Raw genomic sequence first — 12,721 nt, forward strand, 5'->3', positions numbered from 1 at the left:
AACCCATGACCTCTGACTCCAAAGCCCAGGCTCTTGCCACTGAGCCACGCTGCTTCGTGGAAAGGAGCACTGGCTTTAATAATAATAATAATAATGATGGCGTTTATTAAGCGCCTACTATGTGCAAAGCACTGTTCTAAGCGCTGGGGAGCGTACAAGGCGATCCGGTTGTCCCACAGGGGGCTCACAGTCTTCATCCCCATTTCACAGATGAGGGAACTGAGGCCCAGAGAAGTGAAGTGATGATGATGATGATGGCATTTATTAAGCGCTTACTATGTGCAAAGCACTGTTCTAAGAGCTGGGGAGGTTACAGAGTGATGAAATTGCCCTTCGGGGGGCTCACAGTCTTCATCCCCATTTTACAGAAGAGGTAACAGGCCCAGAGAAGTGAAGTGATGATGATGATCGCATTTATTAAGCGCTTACTATGTGCAAAGCACTGTCCTAAGCACTGGGGAGGTTACAAGGTGATCAGGTTGTCCCACGGGGGGCTCACAGTCTTCATCCCCATTTTACAGATGAGGGAACTGAGGCCTAGAGAAGTGAAGTGACTTGCCCAAAGTCACACAGCTGACAAGTGGCAAAGCTGGGGTTTGAACCCATGACCTCCGACTCCAAGGCCCGAGCTCTTTCCACTGAGCCACTCTGCTTTAGAGTCAGAGGTCGTGGGTTCAAATCCCTGCTCCGCCAATTATCAGCTGTGTGACTTTGGGCAAGTCGCTTCACTTCTCTGAGCCTCAGTGACCTCATCTGAAAATGGGGGTGAAGACTGTGAGCCCCCCCCATCAACCTGATCACCTCATATCGCCTCCAGTGCTTAGCACAGTGCTTCGCATAGAGTAAGCGCTTAACAAATGCCATCATTATTATTATTACAAGTCGGCAAAAGATAATAATGATGGTATTTAAGCATTCACTATAGTGCAAAGCACTGTTCTAAGCGCTTGAGACAGTCCCTACCCAACAACAGGTTTTGCAGGGCCTGGGAGGCATAAGGTCATGGGTTCTAATCCGCGCTTCGCCGCCTGTCTGCCGTGTGCCCTTGGACAAGTCACTTCCCGACTCTGGGCCTCAGTTCCCTCATCTGTACAACGGGGATTGAGACTCTGTGCCCCACGTGGGACAGGGACTGCCTCCGACCCCATTTGCTGGTATCCACCCCAGTGCTTTGTACAGTGCCTGCCACATAAGTGTTTAACAAATACCATGGTATTATTATTATTAGTGGATGGAGCACAGGCTTGGGAGTCAGAAGGACTTGAGTTCTTCTTCTAGCTCTGCCACCTGTCTGCTGTGTGACCTCGGGTAAGTCGCTTCACCTCTCTGCGCCTCAGTGACCTCATCTCCCCACAGCACCTATATATAATGTATATGTTTGTACATATTTATTCTATTTATTTTATTTTGTTAATATGTTTTGTTTTGTTGTCTGTCTCCTCCTTCCAGACTGTGAACCCGCTGTTGGGTAGGGACCATCTCTAGATGTTACCAACTTGTACTTCCCAAGCGCTTAGTCCAGCGCTCTGCACACAGTAGGCGCTCAATAAATACGATTGAATGAATGACTGAATGGGGACTTAAGACTGTAAACCCCATTGTGGGGCAGGGACTGTGTCCAAACTGATTTGATTTTATCTACCCCGGCGCTCAGTATGGTGTCTGGCACCTAGAACGGGTTTGCCAAATACAATTAAGAAACTCCCAAGAACCATGTCTTACCAATTCTCTTTGTATTGTACTTTCCTAAGCACTTAGTGTAGTAAATTCCACCGAGGCGGCGATCATTTAATGTTTTCATATTTATCTTTTCCCATTTCTAGCCAACCAGCCCAGATCCCAAGTGCACACACGGATGGCAGAGAGGGGGGGAGAGTGGGTGCCAAATGAAGGTGCCCTAATTGCCTAATGTCCAGCAACCGCCCCTGACCCCACTTTGGGCAGCATTTACCCAAATTATCCTCTCCTAGCTGAAATCCAGCCCCTTTCAGCTGACCCCCCCACTCATATACCCACTCAGGAGAGGCAGAGTGGCCTAGTAAAAGGAGGCTGAGGCAGTAAGGCTGTCTTTCACGTACTTAACCAGTCTCCTGATGCCACTCTCCCCAGATCACACTCTTTGCTCCTCCCAGAGCGAACCTTCTAGCAGTACCAGCTTTATGACGGTCTCATCTCAGGGCATCGTTTACACCTCCCCCTCCTGAGCAGGACTCTCGCTTTTCGTGCCAAGCCACGTCCCTCTCCCTGGTCACCTCCCTCCGCGAAGCGTTCCCTCCTCCTCCATCCTTCATGCACTTAACGAATAGCACTTCTTTGGCTTCCTTCCGAATCTATGCCATTTACTCTTTTACGCCTCACACTTTAGGCAATTAAAGTCTCCCTCATTTAATTTTAAGGTCCTCGAGATCAGGGACTATGTTCCCTGGTTCTCTGGGCCGTGCTCTACACCGTAGGAGCTCGGTAATTACTGCTGCCGTTTAAGGAAGACCAAAAGCCTTAAGACAGCCAAGGTGGCATTCAAATAGAGCCACCCCAGGGGCTCCCGGGCTTCACTTGCACAGACCACAAGGCATCACCACACGCTGCACATGGTCCTTTTATTCTGAGCGGAGCCTCTCGTTTCCAGGCCCGGAAGGTCAGGCCTGCTGATGCCTACACCTATTAACACAAACACCGTAGAGTTCACGGACCGCCATCCGGAGGCAGGGCCGGCAGGGAGCTGGGGGACGGGTGGGGGTAGCAGCAGTAGAGTCCAGACTCCTGGGCAACCAGCGAGGACATCCCCTCCAGGCAGGCGGAGCTGCGACGTGCAGGGGCTTGGGGTCGAGGGATGAGCATTATGACGGGACATTACGGCCCACGGGCGACTCTCCGGTTTAGTGCTGGATTAGTGGGGGCAGAGGGACTTGGTGACAACGTCCAGGACGACGAACCCCGGGTTCTACCTGCCCGGCTGACAGGACACGAGAGCGTGTGAGGGAGGAGAAATCCCACATGGGCATATCCCCTCCACCCAGACTCCATCTCCTCTCAGTTCTTCAGGTCTCCCAGCCGTAGCTGGGCAAACGAGGTGGCCAGCTGTAGTGCCTCCTGCAAGCAGCCCACATTTTTGCCCGTGGCCTGAGCTGACACATCTTTGCCACCTCCTTTACCATCCATGAGTCCTGACACCTGCTGCACCCACTCGCTGGCCTTCAGACCTCTGTTGGCTGCATTCTGCAGGAAAGGGAGAAGGAGCAGGGGATGAGACCGTGCCAGCCAGGAAGGCCCTGGCGAGGAGTGGGGTGAAGGGCCAATCCCTGGCTACGTGTCCCGGGACAGGATGAAGAAGCAGCGTGGCTTAAGGGATACAGCCCGGGCTTGGGAGCCAGAAGGACTTGGGTTCTAATTCCAGCTCCGCCACTCGTCTGCTGTGTGACCTAAGGCAAGTCACTTCTCTTCTCTGTGCCTGTTACCTCATCTGTAAAATGGGGATTAAGACTGTGAGACCCACGTGGGATGGGGACTGGGTCCAACATGATTAAGCTTGTATCTACCCCAGCACTCGGAACAGTGCTTGACACACAGTAAGCACTTAACAAATACCATTGTTATTATTATTATTATTAGAATGAGGCCCAGTAGACCTGGAAGCAGTTCTACTCTATCTTCCAACCAAAATGCTGGTTCTGAGAAGTGGAGAATCAATCAATCGTATTGATTGAGCGCTTACTGTGTGCAGAGCACTGTACTAAGCGCTTGGGAAGTACAAGTTAGCAACATATAGAGACAGTCCCTACCCAACAGTGGGCTCATGGTCTAGAAGATAATAATGGCATTTATTAAGCGTTTACTACGTGCAAGGCACTGTTCTAAGCGCTGGGGAGGTTACAAGGTGATCAGGTGGTCCCACAGTCTTAATCCCCACTTTCCAGATGAGGGAACTGAGGCACAGAGAAGTGAAGTGACTTGCCCAAAGTTACACAGCTGAGAAGTGGCGGAGCCGGGATTTGAACCCCTGACCTCTGACTCCAAAGCCCGTATTCTTTCCACTGAGCCACACTGCTTCTCTTGCAGAAACAGAAAAGGATTCACACAGTGGGGAGGTGGAGGGGGTGAAGACTGTATCATCACTAACCAGAGTACCAGGAACACACAGCTTAGGGCAGATGAGGGGAAGGCAGGTGGACTAACACCCAGCTAGGGTGAAAGGCCACATTTAACGGGAGCTAGAGGCTAGACACGCAACGGGTTTTGGGTACCGGTATGGGATAAAGGAAGAAGAGTCCCCCCGGGGAAGTTCAAGAAGAATTCTCTTGCTGAGATAGGGAGGCTCCTCTAAACCTGGCCACTGAGCTGGTCTGACAGATGGATTTCTTGCTGGGGGGTTGAGGGAAGGAGGAGGAGAGATTACCTGAGGAACCTGACATAAACACGTGATCTTGCCGGCTTCGTTGTCCACAGTGAAGAGCATTGCGGAAGTCTGTGGGGAATGGCTTTTGAAAAGCTTCAGGGCCTCATTCAGAGCCTGTGGAGGAGCACAAGATGATGATGATGATGATGGCATTTGTTAAGCGCTTACTGTGTGCAAGGCACCGCTCTAAGCGCTGGGGGGGGATACAAGGTGATCAGGATGTCCCACGTGGGGCTCACAGTCTTAATCCCCATTTTGCAGATGAGGTCACTGAGGCACAGAGAAGTCAAGTGACTGGCCCAAAGTCACACAGCTGACAAGTGGCGGAGGCGGGATTAGAACCAATGACCCCTGACTCCCAAGCCCTTGCTTTTTCCACTGAGCCACGCTGCATTTCAAGAGCTGAGAGCACAGAGATGGGAAGAGGCACACAGCAGCAACTCTCTCCACCCGCTAGACCAAAAAAAAAGAAAAGCCACCGTCGTCTCTCTCAAGCATTATAGCTGTGGCGAGTGAGGGCAATTCACCTGAGTCACTCGAGCCCCAGCCAGCCTGACTTTGTGGCCTTCCCATGGGTGAGATCATTCTCTATTCCCCTCTGCTAGCCACAGACCACTCTGTTAGAACCTCACCACCGAGAGACGGGAGGTGTGAATGGGTGAGACAGTAGGGTCTCCTTGTTAGAACAGGGGCCCTTTGGAGGGAATCCCAGAGCTCTCTGAGCATGGACTGAAGGGAAAAGCCGTTTCTCACCCCACATTCTCCCGACTCCTTTAAGACCAGCTAAGTTACCTTGGCAGATGCTCCGCTCTCCATCTCCAGGATGACTAGGGGCTGGTTGGGCTGGCTTTCAATGAGCTGCTTGGTCTTCTCCAGCACCTGAGACAGAGAGAGATAAATAAGGTCAAGCCTCAGAAGCCCCCAGGGCAGAGGTGATGGGGCTGGGGAAAGGATGGGGGGGTTACATTTCACAGCTTTGGGCAATTCCACTCTCTATTCTACCATTCCCAAGCCCCACCCCACAATAATAACAATAATTGTGATATTTGTTGAGCGCTTACTGTGTGCCAAGCACTGTACTTTTAGACCGTGAGCCCACTGTTGGGTAGGGACTGTCTCTATATGCTGCCAACTTGTACTTCCCAAGTGCTTAGTACAGTGCTCTGCACACAGTAAGCGCTCAATAAATACGATTGATTGATTGCTGGGGTAGCTACAAGATAACTTGGTTGGACACGGTCTCTGTCCCACATGGAGCTCACAGTCTCAATCCCCATTTTACAGATGAGGAAACCGAAGCGCAGAAGTAAAGTGACTTGCCCAGGGTCGCAGAGCAGACGGGTGGCAGAGGCAGGATTAGAACCTAGGTGCTCTGACTCCCAAGCTCGTGCTCTAGCTACTGGGCCACGCTGCTTCTCATCCGCCCTATCCCCTTATCCTCCTGGGCCCAACTCACCCTCTTCTGGACATCAGCTTTGCTTGCTCGGTCCAAGTCGTCCATGATCTTCTTCAATGCTTTGAGGGCCTCTCTCAGCTCATCTTTGTGCCACTGGGGCACGACTGCAGTGGCAAATGTCTGAACGGACGCAGAACAGACTGTTAGGAGCCAGGCCACAGCTGGCTCACCTGTAGGCCTCTAGACTCTAAGCTCACTGTGGGCCGGGAATGTGTCTATCATATTGTTACACTGTACTCTCCCAAGCACTTAGTACAGTGCTCTGCATGCAGTAAATGCTCAAAACATACGATTGATTGATCTGACTCGGCCCCGCCCGGCTATTAACATGACATGGCAGCCTGAAGTTGAATGAGGAGGATTTAATGAATTAACCGACAGTAATAATAATGACGGCATTTATTAAGCGCTTACTATGTGCAGAGCACTGTTCTAAGCGCTGGGGAGGTTATAGGGTTATCAGGTTGTCCCGCACGGGGCTCACAGTCTTCACCCCCATTTTACGGATGGGGGAACTGAGGCTCAGAGAAGTGAAGTGACTTGCCCAAAGTCACACAGCCGCCAAGTGGCGGAGCCGGGATTAGAACCCACGACCTCTGACTCCCAAGCCCGGGCTCCTTCCACTGAGCCACGCTGCTTCTCTTACTGGGTGCCTACTGTCTGCCAAGCACTGCATTAAGTGCTTGGGAGACTACCTCCTCCGTGGTTGCTCCCATTTTACGAGCCATCAGCCTCCCTAGAGGGAGGCAGTCAGAGAGATCGTGTTCCGTAGTAACACCGAGCACGTTGTGGGGGCTTCGGAAATGTGGCAGAACATTATATCGGGGAATGCAAACGGACGGCAGCTGGTTCTCAGAACAAATTCTGCTGACACTTGGTAATTTCAACCCAATTTCAATACAGAAGCAGCGTGGCTCAGTGGAAAGAGCCCGGGCTTTGGAGTCAGAGGTCAGGGGTTCGAATCCCGGCTCCGCTACATGTCTGCTGTGTGACCTTGGGCAAGTCACTTAACTTCTCTGGGCCTCAGTTACCTCATCTGGAAAATGGGGATTAAGACTGGGAGCCCCCCGTGGGACAACCTGATCCCCTTGTAACCTCCCCAGCGCTTAGAACAGTGCTTTGCACATAGTAAGTGCTTAATAAAAAAAAAAAACCCAAAGGCAAGAGCTAAGCTGCCCCTGCGAAGCTCGTAGCTCGTCACCTTCCGTACCCCTCGTATACAATTTTACTCTACTGCCCCTTCGAACTTCTGATTTGGGAGGAGCGAGTTATTGAGGTAAAGCCTGGGTAAACAGTTGTGATTTGTCATCTGCTGAATGGTGATTTTAGTACAGGGAGCCAAGGGGATTTCTGAATAACTACTTCTAATGGTATCTGTTTAATAATAATAATAATAGTGGTATTTATTAAGCACTTACTATGTGCAAAACACTGTTCTAAGCGCTGGGGAGGTTACAAGGTGATCAGGTTGTACCATGGGGGGCTCACAGTCTTAATCCCCATTTCACAGACGAGGTAACAGGCACAGAGAAGTTAAGTAACTTGCCCGAAGTCACCCAGCTGACAACTGTAGCCGGGATTTGAAGTCATGACCTCTGACTCCAAAGCCCGTGCTCTTTCCACTGAGCCACGCTGCTTCTCTATGTACATATACACACAAGTGCTTGCTTACTACGTGCCAAGCACTATTCTAAGAGCCGGGGATAGACGCAAGCTTATCAGCTTGGATACGGTCCCTGTCCCCCACGGAGCTCACGTCTAAGTTGGAAGGAGAAAGGACTTAATCCTCATTTTACAGATTACTGAACAGATAACGGAAGCACAGACAAGTTAAGTGATTTGCCCAAGGTCCTGCAGCAAGCAATTGGCAGAGTCAGGGTTAGAACCCAAGTCCTCTGACTCCCAAGCTCGTGCTCTTTCCGCTAGGCCACAATGAGGGGGTCTTTCTACTCCGAGGAGCCCCAACTCAAGAGAGTGCTGGAAGCCCCATTACAGGAGAGCTCAGGGTGCCGCTTAGCACCAAGAAATGCAATGCCTTTGTCTGCAGACCTGGCGGGAGCTGGTTTCAGGCTAAACTCAGATGACCGAGTGCCATCAGCTCAGGATCCCCATTTCCACCACGGGGAAGACACGGTCCTGCTGAATGCAGGGAGCTAGGCTGAGGAGAAAGCGGCGTCCCTGGCCGAGTTTCCTGGTGCTCCGCTGGCCTGCCCAGTGATGGAAGAAGCCCAAAACACCCACCCACCCACCCAAGCCCTGATGCCTTCTCCAAGATGAGGAAGAGGAAAAGGTATATCCACACCTCACCAAGGTCGGCAATCTCTTTCTGGACGTCCTTGTTGGGGGCCGCCTGGGCCTTCACTTTGGCTTCCAAGACAGAGAGAGAGGTCTTCAAGCTCTCTGCTTTCCTGAGGGCCTGGAATAGAAAGGGAAAACAAGCTCAATCCATAGACCCGGGAACATCAAAACTGTAAAATCTGGAAATTCACGAGGAAGCCACTCCAGGCCTCTAACTTCCCCACCCGCACGATTCTGGCTTTAATTATCTTGTACCATCAACAGCCATAGCCTTGCACGGATCCGGCATGTTTCTTTAAGACCGAACAAACCCAACCCCTTCCCCTCAGTGCCGTCACTTGGGAACCAAAGCTTGTTTCTCAGACAGGGACTAACGTACCTGCAGCTGCCCTGTCCCTGGTTACATCTCAACAGACTCTTTGCCTTGGCAGAGAGCAGAACTCGCAGTGTGGAGCTCAACTGATGCCCGTAGACCCTGAGGATTTAAAACACTTTCCTTCCCACAAGCCTGTTTCAAATTATTCTTTACGTTTCGTAAGGAAACGTCTGCATCTCGGCCCCAGTCTTATTATCTGTTAACCCAGAGAAGACAACCCTGGAGTCTTCCTCTTCCCACGCTCACCTTTTGGGCCTCGGTGCCTGTGACTGCCACAATCCTCCGGATCCCCTTGGCAATGGCTTCCTCGCTCACGATCACGAAGGCTCCTGCATGGCTGGAGTTCTGTAGGTGCCTTAATCCAAAGAAACCAACATGGCCCACTGTCATCAGATACCCACCAAAGAAACCAACATGGCCCACCCTCATCAGAGACCCACCAAAGAAACCAACATGGCCCACTGTCATCAGAGACCCACCAAAGAAACCAACATGGCCCACCGTCATCAGAGACCCAGTAGCCCAGTGAAAGAGCCGGCTGTCTCTGCACTTGGAACACCTCTGTTGGCTAAAGCTTGATAATCCTACCTCTAATTGAAAATCTCTTCCCTTGGGGAGCTGCTTTCCTAAAGGGTAAAGCCCACAGTCTGAAACAAGATTCCAACTTTCTCCTCAAGTTAAGGGGAAAGCAGGAGGCCCGAAATGGGGAGGCGAAGAATCCTTCTGTTGGAAGCTACACTTGGTACTTCTGAATATTCGCAGAGGACTAAAACCGACAGCCTGCCTGAGTGTCCAAAGCATTTTCCGTCCTGTTTTTAGAAAATCTGTTTTCAGAAGCAGCACGGCCTAGTAGAAAGAGCATGGGCCTACGAGTCAGAAGGACCTGGATTCTAATACCAGGCCCGCCACTTGTCTGCCGTGTGACCTTGGGCAAGTCATTTAATTTCTCTGTGCCTCAGTTACCTCATCTGTAAAATGGGGATTAAGACTGTGAGGCCCATGAGAGACAGGGACTGTGTTAAACCTGATAAACTTATATCTATCCCAGCACTTAGTTCAGTGCCTAGCACACAGTATGAGCTACCTACAAATACCATAAAACACAAAACAAAAACCATCTCTCACAGAGCAAGGGATCCTAATTAGGTTAATGAAGTCATCACGAACCTGTACATTCACCCTCAGGTTCACTGGCCATAAATCATAACAACCCCAACCCGCTATCCTTCCAAGATCTATCCAAATCACTTAAGGAAAACAGGCACTATGGCAGACGTGATTGTACAACTGAAGCACAAAGAAGTTAAATGAATTCACTCAGGCAATGTCACATGCAGAATTCATCTCTCCTAAATCAGGCACTCAACTTCAAAGGATCACTCCTCTTGGGGCAAGTAGGAGCTGATTTAATTAAGCAGCCCCCGACTCCTCTCTAACGTCACTGGGCTCTTCCCGGCACTTAGAGTCTCGTGACAGGTCACGGTCTGGGGGGACAGGAGGGACTCTCAGTCCTTCTCAATGCCACTTTCCGAAACAGCTCCGGAGGAAGTAAGGTTAGTGGGGAGAAGGGGACGCTCAAATGGTGAGCTGGTTTTAGCAGGTTCCTGAGACCTTAAAAAAAAAATCGCTAGACACCCTCCTCGCCCCCGCAAATGAGTACGGCTGAAGCTGCCAGGTGGGGCTAGATCAAAGGAGGGTCAGGGATAGAAAAGAGATTATGCACAGATCAAGGATTCTATAAATATTACCTGTTCCATGTACTGTGCAGGACCCAGGCTTGGGAGCCCTCTGGTCTCCCAACCCCCATACTGCTGTGCTGCCAGTATGGCTTTAAAACGTTTGCTCACTATAACTGGGTGATAGTCTCACAATTTTTTTATGATATTTGTTAAACGCTTACTATGCGTGGTCGAAGCACTGGGATAGGTACAAGTTAATCAGGTTGGACACAGTCCCTGGGGCTCACAGTCTAAGTAGGTGGGAGAACAGGTATCCCCACTTTTACAGTTGAGGAGACTGAGGCAAGGTCACGCAGCAAGCAATTGGCAGAGCCGGAATTAGAACCCGGGTCCTTGGGTCTCCCAGGCCCGTGCTCCCTCCACTAAGCCATGCTGTATCTCAAATCCTTTAGAGGGAGCAGAGCATTGCTCACTTCCTTCACTGGCCACGTTTAGATGGGTGGAAGAGAGGCACCAACCCGGGGAGTTCATTTCGGCTGACGGTCCCAACATATGGATGGCTTTGAGGAGGAGAGGAAATTGGCCCAGGTAGAAGGTTTATACCTAGAGGAGAAGGCAGTCCTACGAACGAGCAGGCAGGGTTTGGGCGGAGAACAGAGGAACTGAGCTTCTCCCTTCTGATTTTGGTCTAGCGTATGACCTCCCCACATTTTCCCGGTGTGAGACTTCAGCCTGTACAAGGAGGACCAGCCAAGCCACTATTCCCAGCCCTCACACCAGGGAGCGGGGCCTAGTGGACGGAGCATAGGCCCGGGAGTCAGGAGGACCCGGGTTCTAATCCCGGCTCCGCCATTTGTGTGACCTTGAGCGAGCCACTTAACTTCTCTGAGCCTCAGTTACTATCTGTAAGACAGTGAGCCCTACGTGGGACAGGGTCTGTGTCCAACCTGATTAGCTTGTATCTACCCCAGCACTTAGTGCTGGACACAAGTCAGCACTTAACCAACACCGTCATTATTATTCACCTCCCAGTACCTCAGGTGCACCCAGGGGGTCAAGGAGCTAACTAATTAGGGCCACAGGCTCTCCATCCACAGCTTCTTTCGCAGGGCACTCACGTTCCTCCACAGAATTCCACGGACGTGAGGGAGCCAGCAGGGCTGGAAGGGTCCTCTAGCAGCTCAGCTACAGGGACACCGATGGACACGACCCTCACCGGGTCGGGATAGGTCTCGTCGAACACAGCCCGGAGGCCCTGGATCGCTTTGGCGGCTGCCAGGGGACAGTCCTGGGCATACACAGGCTGTGTGTGGGGGGAAAGGAAAGAAGAAAAAGTCGGGGGGTGAGGCTTTTTGACAGGAGCTGATTCTCATCTCTCTCGCCAAATTTCCCCGCTCTGTGCCTTCAAGTAAAATAACCAGGTGGGATTTAAGATGAAGAAGGTCACATGAGGGATCCCAGAAATAACCACCTCTTCTCAGGAGAATAGAGAATTAATGAGGAAGGCGGAGTCTGTGAGCTGGCTTGATGGGCAGACCTACTTTGAAATTCAGTGGGTAAAAGTGATGGAGGGTGGTGGGTAGGTGCAAAGAAGCAGCGTGGCTCAGTGGAAAGAGCACGGGCTTTGGAGTCAGTGGTCATGGGTTCAAATCCCGGCTCCGCCAATTGTCAGCTGTGTGACTTTGGGCAAGTCACAACTTCTCTGTGCCTCAGTTACCTCATCTGTAAAATGGGGATTGACTATGAGCCCCCTGTGGGACAGCCTGACCACCCTGTAGCCTCCCCGGCGCTTAGAACAGTGCTTCGCACATAGTAAGCACTTAACAAATGCCATCGTCATTATTATTGTTATTATTAGGTGGGTGGGGATAGGCTTAAAACAAAGTCCTGGGCCTACGTATCCCCTCAGCTCCAACACACCTTGGCTGCCTGAATCATCCCGTTGGCAATCTCTTCGGCTTTCTTGATCTCCTGGGTGGACATGGCCCCCTTGGCTGTGAAGTCAAAGCGGAGCCGGTCCGGGGCTACCAGCGAGCCCCTCTGATCTGCCTCTCCCAGCACGGACCGCAGGGCAAAGTTCAGGATGTGCGTGGCGGTGTGGTTGCTCATAACAGGTCTGCGCCTGGGCTTTAAGAGACGGAAAAGCAAGAGGAGTTCAACCACAGAATGGACTGGGATTGGGACTCCACAGTCTTCTAGAGCGCATGCAAATGGGACAAAGCTGGTGGATGCAAAAACCCAGGAAAGACCTATTTAAAACCACACCACTCTGTGGGAGTCCCGAGCTCATGCAGCCTGGTTTCCTGGAGATCTGGGTCGAGGTGAATGGCAGGTTTTCTTAAAAACAGTTAATGAACCTCACACGCTGGATTTCAACTGCATCAAAATTCACTCTTAGAAAGGCCAGCAGCTGCCTATTTAGGCCAGTTTTAAGCTTCCTTTCCAGAGGATCCAGGCACCATATGGTGGAGGGAAAAATCACTAGGCGTCAGCAGAAGGCAGCAATACTCCCTCTTCAA

At 51.3% G+C, this 12,721-nt stretch overlaps 1 protein-coding gene across 1 annotated transcript in view; it reads right to left on the reverse strand.

The window, feature by feature from the left end:
- Positions 1–2,581: 2,581 nt before the first annotated feature.
- The window catches only part of AARS1 (alanyl-tRNA synthetase 1), a 30,429-nt gene continuing 20,289 nt past the window's right edge, over positions 2,582–12,721 (reverse strand). Inside the window, exons 14-21 of the mRNA XM_038753870.1 lie at positions 12,123–12,329; positions 11,321–11,505; positions 8,770–8,878; positions 8,152–8,265; positions 5,850–5,969; positions 5,186–5,272; positions 4,394–4,507; positions 2,582–3,216 (exon numbers count right to left, since the gene is read on the reverse strand). Of these exons, the coding sequence (XP_038609798.1) occupies positions 3,031–3,216; positions 4,394–4,507; positions 5,186–5,272; positions 5,850–5,969; positions 8,152–8,265; positions 8,770–8,878; positions 11,321–11,505; positions 12,123–12,329 (1,122 nt within the window). The 3' untranslated portion in view covers positions 2,582–3,030. The remainder of the gene's footprint in view (positions 3,217–4,393; positions 4,508–5,185; positions 5,273–5,849; positions 5,970–8,151; positions 8,266–8,769; positions 8,879–11,320; positions 11,506–12,122; positions 12,330–12,721) is intronic.

This window comes from Tachyglossus aculeatus, chromosome 11 (assembly GCF_015852505.1).
Source record: "Tachyglossus aculeatus isolate mTacAcu1 chromosome 11, mTacAcu1.pri, whole genome shotgun sequence".
NCBI classification, from domain to species: domain Eukaryota; kingdom Metazoa; phylum Chordata; class Mammalia; order Monotremata; family Tachyglossidae; genus Tachyglossus; species Tachyglossus aculeatus.